The 20,273-nt window shown below is 60.5% G+C and overlaps 1 protein-coding gene and 1 long non-coding RNA gene across 2 annotated transcripts in view; one reads left to right on the forward strand and one right to left on the reverse strand.

The window, feature by feature from the left end:
• Window positions 1-5,689: 5,689 nt before the first annotated feature.
• Window positions 5,690-19,708, forward strand: ELP6 (elongator acetyltransferase complex subunit 6). Its single transcript, XM_035317559.1, has 7 exons — window positions 5,690-5,781; window positions 8,570-8,648; window positions 9,868-9,938; window positions 16,152-16,279; window positions 16,877-17,069; window positions 18,400-18,546; window positions 19,109-19,708. Exons 1-7 carry the CDS (start codon window positions 5,728-5,730, stop codon window positions 19,232-19,234), a joined length of 798 nt encoding a protein of 265 aa, XP_035173450.1. The 5' UTR covers window positions 5,690-5,727; the 3' UTR covers window positions 19,235-19,708.
• The window catches only part of LOC118161864, a 13,489-nt gene continuing 3,071 nt past the window's right edge, over window positions 9,856-20,273 (reverse strand). Inside the window, exons 2-3 of the long non-coding RNA XR_004748197.1 lie at window positions 14,647-14,649; window positions 9,856-9,979 (exon numbers count right to left, since the gene is read on the reverse strand). This is a non-coding gene — a long non-coding RNA (uncharacterized LOC118161864). The remainder of the gene's footprint in view (window positions 9,980-14,646; window positions 14,650-20,273) is intronic.

Here is a 20,273-nt window from a genome sequence, read left to right on the forward strand (position 1 = left end):
CCCCATCCCCAACCCTAACCCTAACCCCAACCCTAACCCCAACCCCTCCCCGGGGTCCCACCACCCCGTAGGGCTGAGTGCCACCTGGGGGTGGGCATCGTGTGACCCGTTCCTTTTCCATCCCCCCCCCCTCCATCGGGTCTGCCCCCATCCCGGCACAGGCTCCCGGCCCCCCCCCCAGAGCCGGGGGCATGGGGGGGGGGGCGGGACCCGCGGCGGGCTCCTGGTCACCTCCGCTGGACAGCTCCATATCCCGCGGGGCCACCTCTGTGTCCCCACCACGCCGCTACTTCCACCGCCCGTCCCCGGGCTCGCGGGGGGGACGCGGCTCCGTGGCTCCCTTCCCGCCCGCGCCTGCCGGAGAGGAGCTCGCTGGCTCCTCGGGAGAGAGAGGAAATTAAGCAATTAATCAACGTGCGATTTTCAGCGTGCCGTGCGTTAGGCGAGCTCCCCAGGGCCGGGCAGCGCTCCGGCTGCAGCTCGTCGCCTTTTGGCCGCTCGCGGCGCTCGCTGGATGGTCAATGCCCAGCCCCGTTTTGGGGATTAACGCCCGGGATCTGGCACGGCGCAGGCAGCTCGGCACGGCCCCCGCAGCCCCGTTTCGGAGCCCTGTCACCTACCCAGAGCTCTCGTGCCCTGGTGCCCGTCTCGCTCCGGCGTCCGCATCCCTCGCCGTGCCTCAGTTTCCCCTCCAGCATCCGGCACGTCCCCGTGTCCCCGTCCTGCTGCCTGCCCCCAGGGCTTGCCGGAGGAGCTCCGTGACTTCCCATCCCCGTGGGGGGGGGATGTGCCTCCTCCCACCACCAGGGCTTCACCCGAAGACCCAACCGCTTTCAATGGCGAGGTCGCGGATGGCCATTAAATTTAAATGCCTCGTTGGTTTCCTGGGGGGGGGGGGGTGGCCCTTTGTGGCTGGCCGACGGCTGGCACGGGACACGGGTGCGGAGGAGCGGGGACTGGCACGGGAGCCGCGGTTGTCCCCCTCCCTCCGACGTCCTCTTTTCTCCGTCGGACACGTCCCGGGACCGGTGCTGAGACAAGGAGCCTTTCTTCCCGCTGCCTGGCACGGGCTGCCCGAGACAAAGCGGCCGCAATCCCGACGGCGTCAGGGGCACGGAGGTCGGGCCGGTGGGACCGTTCCCAACCCCTCCTCATCCTCCTGGACCGTCTCTGGGGGCTGCCAAAACCCCCCTCCAGCCCCAGCACGGGGGGCTGCCGGTGACCCGAGGGCACTGCGGGGGGATGCGTGTCCCATGGAGGGCTCGTGGAGCATCTCAGCTGATGTCCAGATCTTCCTGGGCACTAAGGGGAGCTCCCAGGTGGTGCCTGCAGGGCCAGGACACGCGGGGACCTCACCACAAGTGGCCAGGGCGATGCCACCGACGACTCCTTTATCCCAGCCGCCCCCTGACAGGGAGCGAACCCCGCATGAAGCTGAAGCTGCGCCGGATTTAAGGAGAGGAGGAAAGCAAAATCCTCTTAGCTGGGCAAGCTGCGAAGTGCTCAGTGCGGGGAGAGCAGCTGCGCGCGCGTTTGCTGATGCCAGCGAAGCTCCCGGCACCATTGAACCACGGCAGCCCCTCTCCTGCGCTGCTTTCCAGCTGCGGGGCCGGGGTCCTGCAGGGACCCCCCCCCCCCCGAGGGGCTGCAAGAGAAGAGGCCGGATGGAGGGGAGGGGAGGGTGAAGCTGAGCACGGCCTGAGCTCGCTCCTGGCCCTCGTGAAGGGATGGGGAAGGAAAGGGAGCCGAAGACAAGCGGGCTGAGAGCGAACAGCTCGACAAGGAGCGAACCCCAAAGGAAGAGCCCCAGGAACCGGCTTGGCTCCGCCGCAGGATCCTCGCCGATCTCAGGCTCGGGAAAAAGGTCGCCAGAAAGCGGGAGCCTGAACAAGGCGGGCAGAGCTGGGGAGGAGCGGGTGGGTGACGCCGTGGGGACGGGGCAGGAGCTCCCCCGGGACCCCGCAGCTCGGCAGGGCTGGGGCTGAGGGAGAAGCGGCTTTGGTGCTGCATCAGGAGGCACCCAGCCTTCGGCGTCGCTCCCTGCCTTGGCCATCCTCGACCCACGGACGTTGCTCAGAGCCTGCCGGCACGAAGCAGGAGCCATTTTGCAGAAGCACCCGGGAGCCCCGAGCGAAGCTCTCTCTTTTTTTTTTTTTTTTTGGCTAGGTGCGACCAAAAGGCAGCGGGGAAACACGGCCCGCGCTTCAGAGGGCTCGCACTCTGCCAAGAGGCGGCAGACGGAGACAATCTGTCGGGCAGAGAGCACAGAGACACGGAGAGAGGGGGAGAAATGCCAGGGGGGGGGCTGCGGGGCCACCCCTGCTGCTTGGCGATGGGCGGCGGCAGAAATGTCGGGGCTGCCCTGCTGCCGGGCTCCTTTTCCCCATCTCCTCCCTGTCCTCGGCTGGCATTTCTCCCCACAGCCTGGCGGAGCAGTTCTGCAAACACCTGCGGGACCCGCGTTCATCGGCGGTGTTTTCCCAAGCCGAATGGGATGGGAAGGGTCAGGTGCGGGTGCTACTTTGACAAAAATCAGCCGTTTTGCCCCATTTTTTGCGATGGAAAAGGGCTGCTGCCGGCGGCAGAGGGGCGAGGATGGGGTTTGCAGGAGCGGGAGCATCCCCATCCCGATGACCACCGCAGCTCAGCCCCCTCTGCTCGCCCTCCCGGGGGGCACCCCATTGCCCAAAAATCCTTTTCCAGGCCCAGAAACTCTCACATTGCCTCAGAGAAGCTCAGCGCCGGGTTCAGCTCACGCGTTATTCCCTCCAAGCTGCTTTTTGCCACAGCAGGGCCGCAAGCTGAGCTAACGGCACGGGCTGCCGGGGCCTTTTCTTGCCCCACCATTGAGCCGGCCCAACAGCTGCCGTCTCGTTAACCTCTCCTGGCCTCGAAGCTCTAATGATCTTTCACGGCTCAGAGCCTTACCAAAGCCTTTCGCATCAGCCCGGCGGCAGGGGACGAGGAAGCCCTCCCGCTCGGGCACTCTCCTTCTGCTGCCGAGCAATTTGATTTGCGCCTTGACCTCCGGAGGGATGGGAACACCCCGGGTAGCTCCGGGTAATCGGGGAGAGGTAAATCAGCTGTCTTCTCCCTCAAAATCATTTTCCACACCAAGAAGCCCGGTGATTTTAATTAGCCTTCCCTGCCACGCTCTCGGGAATTGCCTCAAACACCGCTCGGTGAATTGCTTTGATTTGTTGAGGTGGTTTCTTTGGGTCAAGAATTGCTTTTTTTTATTATTATTATTATTTGCCGCCCGTTTTGGTCTCGCATAGCACAGGAGCTTAACGCTAAGCAGCACGGTTACCTCTGGATGCCATACGGCTCCTCTGTGCAGCACGCACAAGGCTTGCTGCCGCGCAAACACTGCAAACAAGCACGGAGCAGATGGAAGGGAAAGGGGCAGCGGTGCTAACAGCGAAGTTCTCGCTGCCTTAGCGCGGTATCAAGTCCCGAATTGTGAGCAGGAATACATTAAGAGGGACAAGAGGTGTTTGGAGAGATGCAGCTGTACTTTGCACGCGCCTCTGGTCCCCTTCCCGCTGCAAAAAACAACACAGGATTTTACATTTCATTGACAAGGCGCGGAGGGCTCGGCGGCTGCTGGAGGAGCTGGAAGGGAAGCGCTACGGGGAGAGAAACGTGACGGTGCAGACAAAAGGTGGCCAGAAAACGCCCCGATCGCCAGCACACAGCACTGCCCTGTAGGGAGCTCCCAGGGAGGAACAGCTCCGGGCTCTGCCAAGTCCCTCTGCGATGCAGATGCAGGGGCTGGGAGGCCAGGAGACAGGGGGAGGCCGCTTGGAAGGGCAGCGAGGGAGTTAAGGCGAGGGAGTTAAGGCACGGAGCCCGGCCGGAGCTGGTTACCCACGCCCCGAGACCGGAGCCGGGTTCCCAGCGGTCTGAAAGGGTAGGAAAACAAAAGCAAAGAGATCCGGGCTGTTGAAGCAGCTTTCGGCTAAAGCTTCTCAGGAAAGGAAGCCGTCCAAGGGTAGGAGGGGAAGCCCTTTCACGGCTCAGTAACTGGTTAAGAAGCAGGGGGCTGACGCAGCCGTGGGTTTCCGCAGCAGAGAGATGGCAGGGGGGTATCTCGGGGTCTGTGCCTACGTACTCTGAAAAGGGTTGGGGAATGCGGTGGCAAGTTTTACAGATAATACACACACAAATGTGGAAAATAACGGGGGAAGAACAGCTGCAGTGGCTCAACCAAACCTCCACACAGCTCGCTGGCTTTTCTGCAGCAGTTCTCCCAACCAGAAGTTGGGGGAAGCCTGAGGCTAAGGCGAGCACTGCACTGTCCCAAAACCCTTCTCCAAAACCCCAAAATTTGCAGCTCGGGGGCTCTCCAAGCCGGTGGTGTTGGCCCTCAGATCTCTCTGAAGGGATTTGTCCTACCAATTTACCTCCTAAACCCACAGAAGCCTCCAGCAGTGAGGATCTGTGGTTCTTTGTAGCCCTGCGCTCAACAACACACGTGTTTCCTCGCTCGGGCTCGGCGCTTGCCATTTATTAGCATCGCGTGATGCCCCCTAATGCTCGCAGCAGTGCTGGGACCACGCAGCTCCTCCAGGCCCCTTGGCAACATCCAGGGCTCTTCTGGCCTCTCTCAGCCGGGCAATCCTCCTTTATATTACAAAAATTTAAAAAAATACAAGAGCAATGAAAGGGGCAGGTGTGTTCAGTGCCAAAAAAAAAAAAACGCAAATTCCAGCAAAGGGGAAAAAAAATAGCTCTACGTGATTTTGACATTTGTGGCTGCTGGCTGTAAATTAGCTGCTTCTACTCGGAGAAGCGGCCGGGAATTATCACGGCTCTGCTTCGAGAGCCCCAAATTAATGCTGAGCAGCACCGGGACGTGCCGGCGACTTGCTGGGAAGGGTTGAGGAGGTCGGAGAGCCCTCCCGACGACACCGGCGTGCCGTGAACGGCCGGGAGCCCAGGGTGGAGGCTCAAGGTGTAGGGTCCGGGGGGAGGCCAGGCGCTGGCGGCGGACCCCCGGGGGTGATGTGGGTGTTAATGGAGAACGGGGGCAGTGCCCCCTCAGCACAGCCGTAGGACCGAGGTGACCACGAGGCAGGCTGATGGAGCCCCGGGGCTGCCTGGGGCCGAGCGCTGCCAGCAGGTGGAGGGAGGGGACCGCAGAACCACGGCACCACGGCGGGGGCTGGGTGGGGAGGGACCCCCAAAGCCCCCCACGGCCACCCTCTGCCGTGCCCAGGGCCCCCTGTCCCCAGCCCAGGCTGCCCCCAGCCCCATCCAGCCTGGCCTTGGGCACTGCCAGGGATGGGGCACCCACAGCTCCTGGGGGCAGCCTGCACCAGGGCCTCACGGGGACGAATTTTTCTCTATTTTTTTTTCCCTAATTTTTCTTTAATCCACTCCTTTTCAGCCTAAAGCTGCCCCCCCCCCCCCCCCCCCCCCCCCCCCCCCGCCCCCCCCCCGGGGGTCCTCCGCCCCCACCCCCGGCCACCATTTAACGCCGGGGGGGCGGAGGGGGGGCACCGCCTGACGGGGCGGGGGGGGGGGCGAGCCGAGGTGACCCCCGGTCCCCTCCGTGCCCCTCCGTGCCCCCTCCGTCCGTCCCCCCGGTCCCTTCCGTCCCCTCCATGAACACGGAACCGGAGGAAGGGGAGGGAGGAGAGGGCTCCGCCCGCCGCATGCGCCGCTGCGGTTCCCCCCCGGCCCCGTGTCACGGACAGCGGCCGGCAGCCCGCTGCCCCGGCCATGCTGACGGAGCTGAACGAGCTCCTGGGCGCCTCCCCGCAGCGCCCGGGCACGGTGAGGGCGGCGGCGGCGGCGGCGGGGCGGTGGCGGGGCGGAGGCGCGGGGCACGCCGGGAGTTGTAGTCCGGGGAGGGCGGCCGCCATGGCGCGGGGCACGGCCTCGCTGCCCCATGCCAGCACTGTCACCCTCACCCCCATCAGTGCCAGCACCCCCTGTCACTGCTGTCCCTCCTGCCCCGCCTGCGGCCCCTGGGGGGGGGCTGCCGGGTGTCTGTCCCGCGGGCTGGGGGCTGCGGTCACAAAATGGCGTTGCCCCAAATGTATTCAAGCCCCTCTGGTGCATTGTAGGGGTTTAACCTCCTTTAGGCTGCTCTGTTTATTTTGTCCCTGCAGGGTATTTTTTTGTGCTCTGTTCGTTTATTTTGTCCCGGCAGGTTTTCTTTTTTTGTGTGTTAGTTCACAAGTCCTGTGAGGAGCAGCTGAGGGCACTGGGGGTGTTTGGTCTGGGGAAGAGGAGGCTCAGGGGAGACCTCATTGCTCCCTGAACTCCCTGAGAGGAAGGAGGGGGGGAGCTGGGGTCGGCCTCTTCTCACAGGTAACCAGTGACAGGACCAGAGGGAAAGGCCTCAAGTTGTGTCCAGGGAGGTTCAGGTTGGAAATGAGGAGACATTTCTGCTCAGAAAGAGCGGTCAGGCGTCGGGACGGGTCGCCCAGGGCGGTGGTGGCGTCACCGTCCCTGGGGGTGCTCAAGGACGTGGTGCTTGGGGACACGGTTTGGTGGTGACGTTGGTGGCAGGGGGTGGTCGGACCCGATGAGCTTGGAGGGCTTTTCCAACTTTAATGATTCTATGAAACCACGTGGTGACAAAACACCCTGTGTAAGGGCCGTGAGGTGCTTGGGGTAAAAAGTTAACAAAATGCGCGTGCGTCATGGAAAACTTGTCCTTCCTGATGGATGCTGGGTCAGAGAATAAAAGGCTAGGGGTGCTGTCACCCACCAGGCCCCCCTCCCAGGCAGGGGTCTTGATGGATGGGGAAATGGGAGAGAAAATCAGGGGGAAGGACCGCAGCCAAGCGGTGTTGTGGTCCGACGCTGCAGCCCTGCAGAGCGGGGCTTGATGCAGATTGGGAATTCAGAAGAGCCAAACCGACGGGAGGTTTGGCCTCAAGATCCCGAGTTTTGACTTGGCAGCGGAGGCAGAACCTGGCAGAGGCGCCGACCTGAAGGCTCCTCTGTGTGGGGAATTGCCTCAGATTTGCATTGGCTCTTCCTCTCGCATCGGCCAGGGACGTGGACTTCCCACCACACGCTTGGATGTCCTCCCACACCAGGGCTACGAAGGCTGGCCAGAAATCAGCGCCCTGCTGCGCTTAAAAAGCCCCAGCCCTTTGCAAATCTCTTCCCATCTCTGCCATTCCGTTTTCTGCATCGCCGCCGTTAAGTCTGCGCCACGTTCGAAGTGCTGACGGCAGGGCTGGTAGGTGGAAGAAGCTGCTGCCCGCGTGGGTGTATCTGGTGTGTCACCACTGCGTGCTTGTGACATCCACCGCTGCCCTGCCGATCGGTTTCGGCGGTTTCTGACAAGTAGCTGCAGCTTCTGCTTCGTAGCCTGCAGGTGGGAAGAGCGCGAAAGCGGCGTGCGGAGAGACCAGGGGCAGACAGAGGGAGAAGGTGCTGCAAGAAGAAGGCCTCCCGTGTGAACGTGCTGCATCCCAAGCGCTTCCTGGCCTTGAGAAGGTGGGGGACAAGGGTCAGACCGTGCACCCCCGTGAGCCGTGGTGCAGCTGCTGCCTCTGGAGGTGCACGGTTCGGGCATTCCCACCCCTCACTAGCTGGGCACGGAGACGCTGGCAATAAGCAGCAAAGTGAGGATCGGCAGGATTAAAGGTCAATAACGGGAAGTTTTGAAGAAGCTAATTAATGTTGGCTCTGCATGCCAGCATCCCACTGCGTTCTGCTCAGCGTGCGTGGCAGCGAAGTGCGGAGCCTTCTGAGAGCTGTCAGGTGGACTTTGCTTCAGCGGGCACGAGGAGGGGCGTGGGGCTGCCTTCAGGCTGACTGCGTGCAGAGGGGAGTCCGAGGGGATGGAGCAGGAGCTGGACCGAGGAACACTTGAGGTTGTGCTATTTTAACACAGAGACCCCTTTAGGCTTCACCTTGGAGGGTGCACCCCAGGGAGATTCCCACCATGGGGTGCCTCACGCTATTGGAATAACCACAGAGGTTTATTTTTACATTTTCCCTGTTTTTTGCATGGAGAAATGCTCTCTGCCTGGGGCAGAGCAGCCTTTCTGGACCCAAAATCCTGCCTTGCATCCCGTGCAGACGTGTTCGATGCTTGCCGTTCCCTTAGCACCGCTTTACCACATGTGTTAGGCATCGGGGAGTTACCTGGTGGATGGCTTGCAAAGTGCCTCTGGGTAGCTTGCTTGTTGCCGTGAAGGGCTTGTTGTTTTTCTTCTAATAGATAGAAAAAAAAAAAATACATGTTGGTAAGTTCTTTGTGATTAAAAACAACCCTTCTGTGATTGGTATTGATTAGAGAGAAATCCTGGCTAAGGCTGTAATGGCAACAAACGCCTTGATGAGACTGGTGCTGATAACAAGCACGCGCTGATGAACTGAATTAATTTCCTGCGTGATCAAAACAAGGTTTATACTTCGTGTGGGGAGCTCTGCTCCTGTAGCCGTATTTAGATGGTAGGAACGTGGTCTGGGGTTAGCGTGCGGCAGGGGTGGGAGGACTGCCTGGGAGCAAGCTGAGGGGTCTACCAAGATGGAGCCGGGAGCTGTTTGTACCCTCATCATCCTCTGTTAAGTTCTTTTGCTTCTTCTGTTCCAGGGTAAATTCACGCTGCTGCGAGACACCGGGACGGATGGCAGCTTCCTGGTGCACCATTTCCTCTCCTTCTACCTCAGAGGTACGCGAGCAGCAGGGCTCTGCGAGCCAAGGGCTTGTCTTCGCCTGGTCCTTGGAGCTTCCTCCCCCGAGAAGTGATTCTCCTTGAGCAGAGGCTGGTTTTGCAGAGCACGTGGCATCCTTGGATTAGCACAAGGCCCTGGCGTCAGGATTTATGGATCCCAGTCCCGGCTTGTTCTCGGGACTTGCTCCATAGCCTTGGGCACTTGGGACTTGCCCCGTAGCCTTCATCTCCCTGCAGTTTCGTCATTAGGTTGGAAATCACAGGGGCACCTGAGAGCGAGGTGTTGAATGCGGTTCCTTCGCTACTAAGCCCTTCATAACACAATTAAAAAGATCAGGAACAACTGAATGAGTAGATAAGACGGCAGCGAGTAAACAAACAAACAAGCAGAGGGTTTGCCGAGTTGCCTAATTGCTTTTCTGCTAACCTTTCGCCCGTGAACAACCTTCCAGCCCCTGCAGAGAGGGCACCGGGTGCCTCTTCTCCTCCAGCTCTCTGCTGGCAAAGCAGCTGGTCCTACAAAGCTGGCCAGACCGAACCTCTCCGACTTGAAACTCAGCTCCGAGTGCTGTGGGGCTGAGCGCATCCTGCCCTCCTGCCCGCACGGCTGCCACCTCCTCAGCTACAGCTTCACCCTATTTTTAAAAACTAATCCCCGCTCCCTGGCAGGGAGGAGCAAGCGCACGGATCTGGTTCGTACCCGAGCCGCAAGGCCGGGCCGTCACGTGCTGGCTTTTCCAAAACCACGTTTTAGCGAGGTGGCTTTGTCAGCGTTGCTGGGTCTGTGTGTATTTCCAGACAAGGTCGCTCGCTCTGCGAGAGCCAAAGCAGGGACTTTTGGCATGCCAGCGATTTCAGTAGCTCGTGTCACGGTCGGCCGTTGGCCTCCTTGCAGGAGGGCCGGCAAACAATGCCGGGAGATCCCAGGGCAGAAGGGCATGAGACAGAAAAAAGGCCTTTCTATTTCTTTTTTGTCCTTTCTTTCTTGTTCTTTCCATTTCTTTTTAACCTGACTAAAGCTTTCCCTAAATCACGAAACCCACAGAGAGGTGAAAATGGGAAGCCCAGCCACGAGCAAGCGAGGGGCTGCCTAGACCTGCCTCCCTTCAAGGCTTTCGCAGACAGATTTGCAGCCTGGCTGCTGTGATTTGTGTGCTTGGATAAATGGCAGCTTGCAAAATGGAAGTAACGACGCGCCTTTTGTCTTCTCCCCCAGCTGGCTGTAAGGTTTGCTTTGTGGCCCTGCTCCAGTCCTTCAGTCACTACAACATCGTAGCACAGAAGCTGGTAAGTCTCCTGGCACAGGTGGATAATTACGGGCCCGCTTTCTGTTGGGTGGGAAGAAATGGGAATAAGGAATTGGAAACTGCACGTGGGCACGGATTCACGGGTCCTGATGGGGCCGATCGGGCTTGGCGCTCCTGCGGCAGGGAGCGGAGAGCGTTGTCGCCGCGGGAGGGATGTGGTACGGGACAAAAGCCAGGCTTAGGATTAGGATCAGGCTTGTCTGATTGGGATGCTCAGTGCAGCAGCCCCACCGGGCCCTCCCTGCCTGCTTACTTGAGGCTTAGAGGAGTTTTCTGGCGTTCCCCAGACAAGCCCAGACCGGTAGCTGTGGTTTCACTGGTGCAGTGTCCATGGGGCCTCTCCGTGCTCCTGCAGCATCCTCTGGCTGCACGGTGCAGGAGGGCTTTGTCCTCTGTCCTGGGGCTGCGTTGTCCTGAATCATTTTCGGCTGGAACACCTGTAAATTTGGGATGATGCCTGTGTGGTTGGGCCAAGCCATCCCTTAGAGGCATCCGAGGAGCCACAGGTGAGAACATTCCTAACAATTCCCTTCCCACGGTGAGTCAGGCAAGGACTGCGTGTACCATGAAAGGAGGAAACCAAGTAGGAGAGGTCACTCCCAGTGTCAGCAAACCACCCTCACCCCTGGGTTGGAGCTGCAGCTCTCGCCTCTTTGTGAAGTGCTCGCCCACGGACGTGAAACGACCTCCCCGAGCTGCGGGATGAGGGCTCGTGTGGAACCTGCCTGCTCTGGTCCTGCTGGTAAAGACCTGGGGGTGCTGGAGAATGAGGTGTTGCGATGGGGTAGTCCTGTAAATGTGGGATGAGTTCTGGTACTCGCTAAACCGCCGTATTTTAATTAATACTCAGTTTTTACCCTTTAAAAGGAGGTAAATGGTCTGAGAGCTCAGACCTCAGTTAATTAAAAGGGACGGAGCAAACAACGCGTTTCCATGTGAAGCTGTAGCTCTTGGCAGGATGCTGAACGTGCGTTTCCCCCGCCGAGCATTCCCCTGCCGAGCAAACTGGGCTCTGTGAGAGCTGAACAGTTCTGGCCTTCGTGCTGTGGAGAGCAGGAAATCTTGGGGGCAGCTCGCTAAGGGGAAACTCACTTACCTGGACTGCTCTAAAAGCAGCATCACGTTTGCTGGCACGTTTCTTCGCGCAGTGAAATTTCCTGGTACGCAGTGCGGGCTTTTAATGGGCGGTGGGGTCATCTCCCTCCTGGGGGAGCCCGAGAAGTGAGAGCAGGCGAGGATTTGCTGGAGCACGCGTGCAACGCAAACGATTTGCCGTCTGGTGCTCCCAACAAACAGGCGCTGTCGGGAGGGGAGGTGATAAGGAGAACAACGCAGTTTGCTCAGGGGAGCTCCAAGGAGGGGTTGCATTCGCCTCCAGCAGCGGGCTGACCCTGTGCCCAGGGTTTCAGGTCCTTCACAGAATCACAGAATCACAGAATAGTCTAGGTTGGAAGAGACCTCCAAGATCACCGAGTCCAACCTCTGACCCAACACTAACAAACCTTCCACTAAACCATATCCCTGAGCTCTACATCTGAACGTCTTTTAAAGACCTCCAGGGATGGGGACTCAACCACTTCCCTGGACAGCCTATTCCAGTGCCCAACAACCCGTTCAGTAAAGAAGTTCTTCCTAATATCCAACCCAAACCTCCCCTGGCACAACTTTAGCCCATTCCCCCTGGTCCCGTCACCAGGCAGGTGGGAGAACAGACCGACCCCCACCTCGCTACAGCCTCCCTTGAGGTACCTGTAGAGTGCAATAAGGTCACCCCTGAGCCTCCTCTTCTCCAGGCTGAACACCCCCAGCTCCCTCAGCCGCTCCTCGTAAGCCTTGTTCTCCAGACCCTTCACCTTCGTAGCCCTTCTCTGGACTCGCTCGAGCACCTCCACGTCCTTCTTGTAGCGAGGGGCCCAAAACTGAACCCAGTACTCGAGGTGCGGCCTCACCAGAGCCGAGTACAGGGGGACAATCACTTCCCTGGCCCTGCTGGCCACGCTGTTTCTTACGCAAGCCAGGATGCTGCTGGCCTTCTTGGCCGCCTGAGCACACTGCTGGCTCATATTCAGCCGACTGTCAACCACTACTCCCAGGTCCTTCTCTGCCTGGCAGCTCTCCAACCACACATCTCCCAGCCTGTAGCGCTGCTTGGGGTTGTTGGGCCCCAGGTGCAGGACCCGACTGAGTCCTTGACTCAGTCTCCCGCTATAACCCGGCAGACGTCTGCGTGCTTGGGTGGTGTGAGCTCTTCTCGAGCTCCGAGCAGCCGGAGGTTGTACCTCCACTGGTCATTTCTGCTGGGTTTCTGTAAGGTCTTGCCTTTGCTTGAATCCTCCTCTGCCGAAGCAAACACGTCGGGTGGTTTTTGGCAGGGTGATTCCACTCTTGGGGCTTGTTTATGGTCGGAGAGCTGCTTATGATGGGAATTTGCTCCGTTCGCAGCCGGCAGTGTGGCTCTGCTGCCCGGGGTGCCTGCAGGAGACCAGCTGAGATGTCATTTACGCCGCTGCAGCGAGCCCGGGGCTCAGGCACAGCTCGGAGCCGAGCCGTGCGGCCGTTCGGAGCCGGGCCGTGCTGCCGGGATGTTCTCCAGGAAAAGGCCACTGGCTGGAAGGATCTGGCCACTTATGTTATCCCATGCCCAGGTTAAATTTCTGCAGAGCCATCATGTGCTTATGAAAGGCTCAGTGGAAGGAGCTTCGTAGCTCGGTGGTGCTCCTCTTTCTGCTGAGGGTGGGGTGGGGGCTGCCGGAGGGCTGGGGAGGGACTCTTGGGCAGGGGTTGTAGGGACAGGACAAGGGGTGACAGCTTTAAGCCATCAGAGGGAGGGTTTGGGTTAGATCCGAGGCAGAAATCCTTCCCTCTGCAGGCGGCGAGACTCTGGAGCAGGCTGCTGAAGCCAGGGGGGTAGGACACAGACTTTGCAGCGGTGTCTTGTGCTCCCCGTAGCACCTGATGTTATTTCCCACTTCCCCCCCCCCGTGTTGCCAGCTCTTACCAGCCCAGAACCAGTTCCTTACAGCCTGGCCAAGTGCAGCGATTTCATTTTACCTGCAGGAAGAAGCTTCCCTGTTTTCTTTTGTGCCTGTCCTGCCTCCACAGTAATGGCCTCACCTTTTTCTTCTCTTCTAATCCTCTTCCTGAAGATCCACGCTGAATTTCGAGGGACAGTTAAAGGTGTTTGTCATGGCCTTCCAGGCAGCACGCTCGGCTGTAGGAAGACTGACGGCACCGGGGCAGCTTGCCAGGTCCGTGTCCCACCCTCGTTTGTACAACGTTTGTTTCCTTCTAAAGGAAAAACATTATTTATCCCCGTTTGGCCTCCCTTTTCCCTGCTCCCCCGTCCCGTGCTGCGGCGCTGAGACCCCAGAGCAGAGGACACTGCCTGGTCACCTCTGCTCGCCCCCGCAGGTGCTGCCCCGCAGGAGAGACCTCGCAGCATCGCCCGATCCCGGAGCGTCGCGCTTTGTACCGCGGCTGCCACTCGACCTCCATCACCGCTCGCGAGCTCCGCCACCAGCTCTCGCCTGCAAATCTTTTGCTTTCCATCGTGACCTGGCCAGCAGCGAGCGGCGCTTTTGGTTTTAGGGGACCGGTGGGGCGCGGCGCTGCCCCGGGTGGGTGAGAGCGGTTGTGCTCCTTCGTGGAGCTCGCGGCCCCCGTCAGGCCGGGCTGCTATTTGAGAGGCATCTCTGGGCTTGATCGGTAAAGGACAGGTTGCCAGAGATAACGTCCGTGTGCGATAACGGAGCGTGGTGCTGCGAGGCAGTGAAAGCTTTCAGGGCTGGCGACGCACGCTGTGAGGGTGCGCTGCGGCACGGCGGCTCCACAGCAAGGACAGGGGCGTGAGACCTCGTCTCTGGGACCTGGCTCTCCAGCTGGAACGTGAGCCTGGACGTGCTGGGTTCCCCCAGGATCACCACGGGCACCGAGGGGGCTCGAATTCCCCTGTTGGAGCCGCCTGCGTGCCTCCCCAGCCTGCCTTTCCCTCGGGCTGCCTCCCTGCTCTCGATTCCTGAATTATCGGCATCGAGGCTGAGCTCGGACACCGCTCCCGCAGAGCGGTTAAGTGCCCGACTCCTGCGGGCTCCAGAAATTCCCCCTGGGGGGGGATCTGGGCCGTGAGGCCACCCTGAAGCTCAGCCCTGCTCCGTGGCACGCCAGGTATTTGCCGCCTGCTCCGCATTCCTGCCCCACAAAGGCCCTTCTGTCCTTGGCCAGGAATTGTTCCGCGCCGCGGGCTTGCAGTCGCCCAAGAGGCTTGTGTTCGCTCTGCGCCCCCACCCTGCTCCTCGCAGGGTTTTGGTGAGGAATTATCACCCGGCAAAGCTGGATTCCGCTGTCTGGAGCCCGCATCAGGCTCTGCGGGACCCCGGGCTGGCAGGAGGTGCCGTGGGGAGATCGATCGAAGGGTCCTGCAGCCTGCCCCAGTGCCTCCTGCTTGGGAATGACGGCTCCTGCCTCGCCCGGGGGAAAGGGAGACGAGGGAAGGCAACGTGGGCGAGGTGAGGGGGTGTGTGATGCCAGCCACAACGCTTAGGGATCAACGCTGCTCATCGAGAGGGTGCTGGGAAACCAAAGGGGCACATCCAAAAGTGCTCTGCGTGGCCGGCGGGGCTCCTTTCCTCCCACCAGCCTGCGTGGAAGACTGGAAAAACGAAGGGCAAACTGGAGGCTGAGTTAAAAACTTGCTGGGCACGGGTCTGGTGCCCTTCACCCCCGAGCTGCCTTCGCTAGCCAAGGCTGCGTGCTGCGGCACCCCCGGCCGTGACCGAGGACGTTTCCTAATTGCTGCAGGCAGAATTTCCTGGTACCGGCCCCACTGAAGGGATCCTCTGCCCCTGGGATTTCAGCGGGGAGGGAGGGCGGTGTAAATCTGTCTCTCCTCTCATCAGCACGGAGCCTGTGGCAACTGATAAGCCCCTGCAGGAGCTCGGGGTTAATCTTGCTGCAAAGGACCTCGTCCTTATCTGCTCAGACCTTCTCTCTCCGGGGGCCCTTCGTGCTCACAAAGCAGGCCCGTTGAGGGATATCTCTCTCATCCATCGGATGCTGGGGGTTGCTTTCCCATCTATTTAAAAAAAAAATAAAAGGAAGGAGGAAGGTGAAACGTTGCCTTTGAGGTCGGAGTGACAGCAGGTGAGACGTGGGAGCAGAAATCCAGAGGCAGAAGCGGACGCATCGCTTTGCTGCGTCTCCCCCTCGTGCGAAGGGAGAGCTCGCGGGGTGTCTGAGCGCTGGGGACGATGGAAATCCTCCAAGGCCTTTTCGGAAGGAGGTGCTGGGACCGTGCCAAGCTCAGCGCTCGAGCTCCTGGGGGAAGAGCTGCCCTGAACCTTCGGCTCCGGCGTCGCCAGCACTGTGCCCAAGTGTCCTGCAGCTCCCAGCAGGGCTGCTTAGGTAAAAAAAAAAAAAAAGGCAAAAAAAAAAAAAAATGTTTTCTGTGATGCTTAAAAATTGGAAGAGCAGGGGCGCTGCTGCTGCGCGCCTCTCCCAGCGTTCAGGCAGAAGCCGGGCTGAAGGTGAGGGCCAGAGCTGCTCAGCCACGCTCTGCGCAGGGGTGCGGACTCACAGCCCCCGGCAGCGATGTCTTTCCCCAGGGAAAATCAGGGAACTGCTTTCTCAGCATCCTTGCTTCTGGTTCCTGGCCTCGGCCTCACCGGCTCTGCCCCTCGAGCGACGCTGCGTGGTGCTGAGCCTCCCCGATCTCCCCCTGAGCCGTCCCTCCCAAAACGTGGCCTGGTGCGAGCCGGGGGGGGGGGGCGTAGAATTGCCCAAAGCCGCCCTTGATGATAAAGGAGGGTGAGCTTGATGATGAACCGTGCCTCTCTTGGGGTCCTCTGCCTGTATGTGCAGCTCTGCCAGGGCTCTCTGTGCTGGTGGGGGGGGGGGCTGGATGCGCCGACACCCCCAGCCTGTCTCCTCCCTCACTCTGGATAAGAATTCTCTCCCATGCCGGGCAGCAGCGATGCTGCTGTCATCCCAGGAGCAATTCCAGGTCGTTTGAGCGCCCCAAATCGCCGTCATTTCATTAATTTTTTTTGCCTCCTGGCAAAGTACAGGCAGGTGACCGTGTCCACTGCCTGTCTGAGCCGCCGTGCAGGCGTCACCGAGGCAGGGGCTTTATTTCGTGGGTTCTGTTTGCAGCCTTCCCCCAGAGCTGCCCCACACCCTGACCTTCTCCTCTCCCCAGGGAGTCAGTCTGACAGCTGCCAGAGAGCGGGGACAGCTCGTCTTCTTGGAGGGCCTCAAGTCCTGCCTCGACCTCTTGTTTGGGGAGGAGGAGCTGTCCGGAGAGCCCAGTCCTCTTCAGTTCATAAGGTGAGCCCGACCAGCTGGGCAGGGCAGAGGTGGTTCTGCTGCGGAGCTCTTCTGGTTCCTGGGCTGAGACCAGGCTCTGCTTGGGCTTCCCTCCAGGGCCCAGTAGCTGTGCCCGATGCTCAGACACCTACGTGGAGGGAAATGCCAGCGCCACGCGCGTTGCCGTGCTTTCCCTGCTGCTCCCGGAGGGATTTTGTCCCCCTTCTCTGGCATTTCGGGGCAATTTCTGCTCCCATCTTCGCTGCCAAGCGTGTTCGTGCCCCGCCAGGCTCCGTAACCCGCTGCTGGGGGCTGCAGGGCACGCGGAGAGCTCCCGTGGGTCGAGGTGTGTGGCAGCAGGAGCCACCGAGGGCTGTTAAACTGGGAGATGAGACACGGCTGGAGGAGAGACGAGGGCGGGCAGCGAGAGCTCGCACCCAAGCTGTGCCCTTTGGGTCCGGGTGCACGGGCTGGGAGGGACCCGGTGGCTGTCGCAGCAGTGGGGACAGCACGGGTGGCACGGGCTGGCGATCCCCTCGTTGGGGTCAGCGAGGCTCGCGGGGTGAGGAGAGGGACGCGAGGCTGGGCTGAACCCCTCGAGGTCTCTTTCTCTTCCAGCGGGAGCACCTCCGACCTCAAAGCCTTGTTCGACTTCGTCCGGACCTCCCTGACTCCCGCCGCCAGCGACTCGTGGAAGGGCCCGGTGCTGCTGGTGGACGACCTCAGCGTCCTGCTCAGCCTGGGCGCCGCGCCGGTGGCTGTGCTCGACTTCGTCCACTACTGCAGGGTCGTGGTGTGCTCTCAGCTCCAGGTACCGCTCCCTCCCCGTGCGCGTGCCGACCTCCGAGAGCCTCCGGAGCAAAGCCTGGCTTTGCCCCCTCTGCCTTCCCGCGCACGGTGGGGTTTTGGAAGGCTTTGTTTTCCCCGGGGAGTTCAAATCATTTATTCTGGGGGGGGGGGGGGTTGGTCAGCGCCTGGGGCACCTCTGCAAGGTTCTTTGCAGCCGTTTTGCCAGGAGGTGCTGTGGGAAGGGCTCTCTTTGCCCCCGATGCGTGGACAGAGCTCTGAGGTGGAAAAACACCAAATTTAAGAGCTCTCCAGCGATCGCTGCTCACAGCCGTGTTTGTGTGTACGTGGAAGCAGGTTGGGAAGGTGACGAGGGGCTGGTGAGTCCCGCAGGGGACGGAGGTGAAGGTCCAGCTCCTCCTTTAGTCGGAGGGATGTGGGTCCCTGCTTCCAGCAGCCTTCAGTTCTGCTGTTTGCTGGCACCAGCTGCTCGAAGGGCGCGCGACAAGGTGGCAATTCGACGAAGATCTCCCTCGCTTCGGACGGCATCGCAGCCAAAACTCGTTGAGGCCACATCCATCCTCCGCTATTTACACCGCGGCACCCCCCGCCCCGGCCACTTCTCTCTTTGCTCGAGTGAGAAATGAAGCAGACGGCATCAAGTTTCGTTGTTCTGCACCTCGGATGGTGCCGGGGTGTTTGCCCTGTAAGTGCTGACAGGGGATGTGCAGCTCGCTGGGAATATTTACCTCCAAAGCAGCTAAAAAAGAAGATAAATCATGCTAACACGCTTCTATTTCTGTCCACGATGTTCCGAAGCTTTAAAGAACATTTTAATTGATTGTGGATTTGATGTTATTTTCAGCCCTCGGCAATCTGCACGGGCGGAGGCAGAGCCCCTCGGGACGTGTTTTTAACGGGGCTGGCGTTGCTCGGGGGACCTCTGCTTTTCCAGGGAGCCGCGGAGGTTGGAGCAGCGCGGCTCTGGCTGTGGCCGTGGCCTTATTTAGCTGCTGGGAATTCATCCACAGAGCTGCCGTTTGCACGGCGTGGCCGACGGGTTTAAGCCCACAGCTGTCCGGGAACAAAGGCCCGATGTATTTTGGGCCGCAGATTAGATCAGCTTACGCGCACGTCCGTGGATGTACGGGAAGCAGAGAGCCAGGTGTTGCCGAGAGGTGTCTGTGCCTTATATTTCTTTTCCCAGGGGACTCCAGAAGCAGGCGGCACGCCGGCGGATATCCAAGCAGCTCAGCCAGCGGGGGCGTTTCTGCTGGCTCCTCTCGCTCCCTTCCCCTTCCTTACCCTCAGTGGATGAGCGAGGGGCTCAGCCCTGCCTGGCGCTCTCGTTCCAGGGGAACATCGTGGTGCTGGTTCACGGCAGCGAGGCTGCGGAAGACGAGGAAAGCGACCTGCTCGGGAACTCCTTGGGTCATCACAGCGACCTGATCCTGTGGGTGGAGGGGCTGGCGACCGGCTTCTGCAAAGACGTTCACGGGGAGGTAATGGCATGCGGTAACGTACGTGGTAACGGCACGCACGACCCTGCCTGGGGGCGTGAGATGTGCTCCAGCTGCCCCACGGGACGCTGCCACTCGTACAGCCCAGGGCTAGCATGGTCTGCAGCACCGCTAAGGGCTTACACGCCGCCTTGCTGCGGTCTCCAGGGCTTGCTGGAGCACCCAGACCCTTCTCGCCGCGGTGGGGATGTCTCGGTGAGGTCCTGCCACCTGGAGACTTCCCATTTCTGGAGGATGGAAGGGGTTTACCCAGCACCAGGCCCTGCACCGAGGTGATCCAAAGGAATAAAGAGCTAGTTCCTGGGAGCTTTCCTCACATTACCGTGCCCACGGATCTCAGCCTGGCCTGGAGTGGTCTCTGTGGGCTGGGAGGGCAGCTGGGTCACCGGGGGCTGCCCCCAGGGGTGACAGACTGGCCCCAGGCACCGTGTGATGGATTTTGTGACAGTGACCACCTTCCCTGATGGCTCTGAGGGGCAGGGGGTGAGGATGCTGTAAGGGGGGCAGCCCGAGGGATGATGTTCCTCTTCCTTTCCCTTTGCAGATTAAAATAATTAAGAGGTTATCGCTGGAGTCAACGGAGGAGGATCTCGTCCAGGTCTACCAGTACAAGATCCAGGAGAAGAACGTCACCTTCTTCGCTAGAGGGCTGTCCGCGGCCGTGCTGTGATGCAGCGACACCACGAGAGCACCACGGCGCGGGGCACATCGGAGGTGCCACCGAACCACCCTGCTAGCCTCACCCCTGCCTTCCAGGAGCAAAACTCCCTCGGAGAGAAGCTTGAACAACTCTTGTGCTATAAGCAAACGTTGGCATCAGCTCGCCAAGAGCTCATTGCATCCCTTTGTCCTCCCACCCTGTTCCCAACCTACGAGGCCAAGAGGAAGAGCAAAAAACGTCCAAGGATGTCCCTCAGAGCGTGTAAATACAGGCAGGAGGATGCCCCCGGGGCCGGGCGTGCCCTGCCTTTTCCGTTTGCGGCGTGGCGGTGCCAGGCAGTGCCGCGGCGCGGCGGGGAGCCATCACCCCACCCTGGCACTTTGCGAGGTGACGCAGAGCGGGCGGAGGCAGGGCTGGTCCGGGAGCGTGGCGCAACCCTTACCTTTCTCCCAGCTCAGGCGGAGATTGGCTCAGCGCCCCGTTTGCACAGCGCGCTATTTATACAGCCGCTCACCTCGCTGGTGTAAGACCCAGAGCCTGCCCGGGGCGTTTGCTCCTTTGCTTTATTTTCCCTCTTTTCACATAAAACCACTGTGCCCGGCTGTGTTTGGTGTGTGATTTCCCAGGATGGGCTTGGCTTTGGGTGACGGGTGCTTGTGCACGAGCCTGTGTCTGTTGCTGCAGCCGGATCCTAGCCCCCAGCCCCAACCCCAGCCCCCAGCCCAGTACCTGCCTGCATTTGAAATACAGCCTAGTATTGAAATACCGAATATTTATGGAAATTTTGTAGCACCTGCCTGGATTTAAAATGCTCCTGGGGGCTCCTAATCACTCTTTTTAATTAGAACTAGGACGGAGGCACTCAGTAACCACCACTGGTACCCAGCACTTTGTCAGGAGCTCCCCTATGAAGGGCGCTGATGGGCACGCAGAGGCGCCGAGCTGCGGGGTGAGCCCTGCGGGGACAGCGGCTGCGGGGACAGCGGCCCCGGGGCCCCGAACCCCGGCCCCGGCCCCGGCCCCGGCCCCGGCCCCGGCCCCGGCCCCG

Source organism: Oxyura jamaicensis, chromosome 2, assembly GCF_011077185.1.
Source record: "Oxyura jamaicensis isolate SHBP4307 breed ruddy duck chromosome 2, BPBGC_Ojam_1.0, whole genome shotgun sequence".
NCBI lineage: Eukaryota > Metazoa > Chordata > Aves > Anseriformes > Anatidae > Oxyura > Oxyura jamaicensis.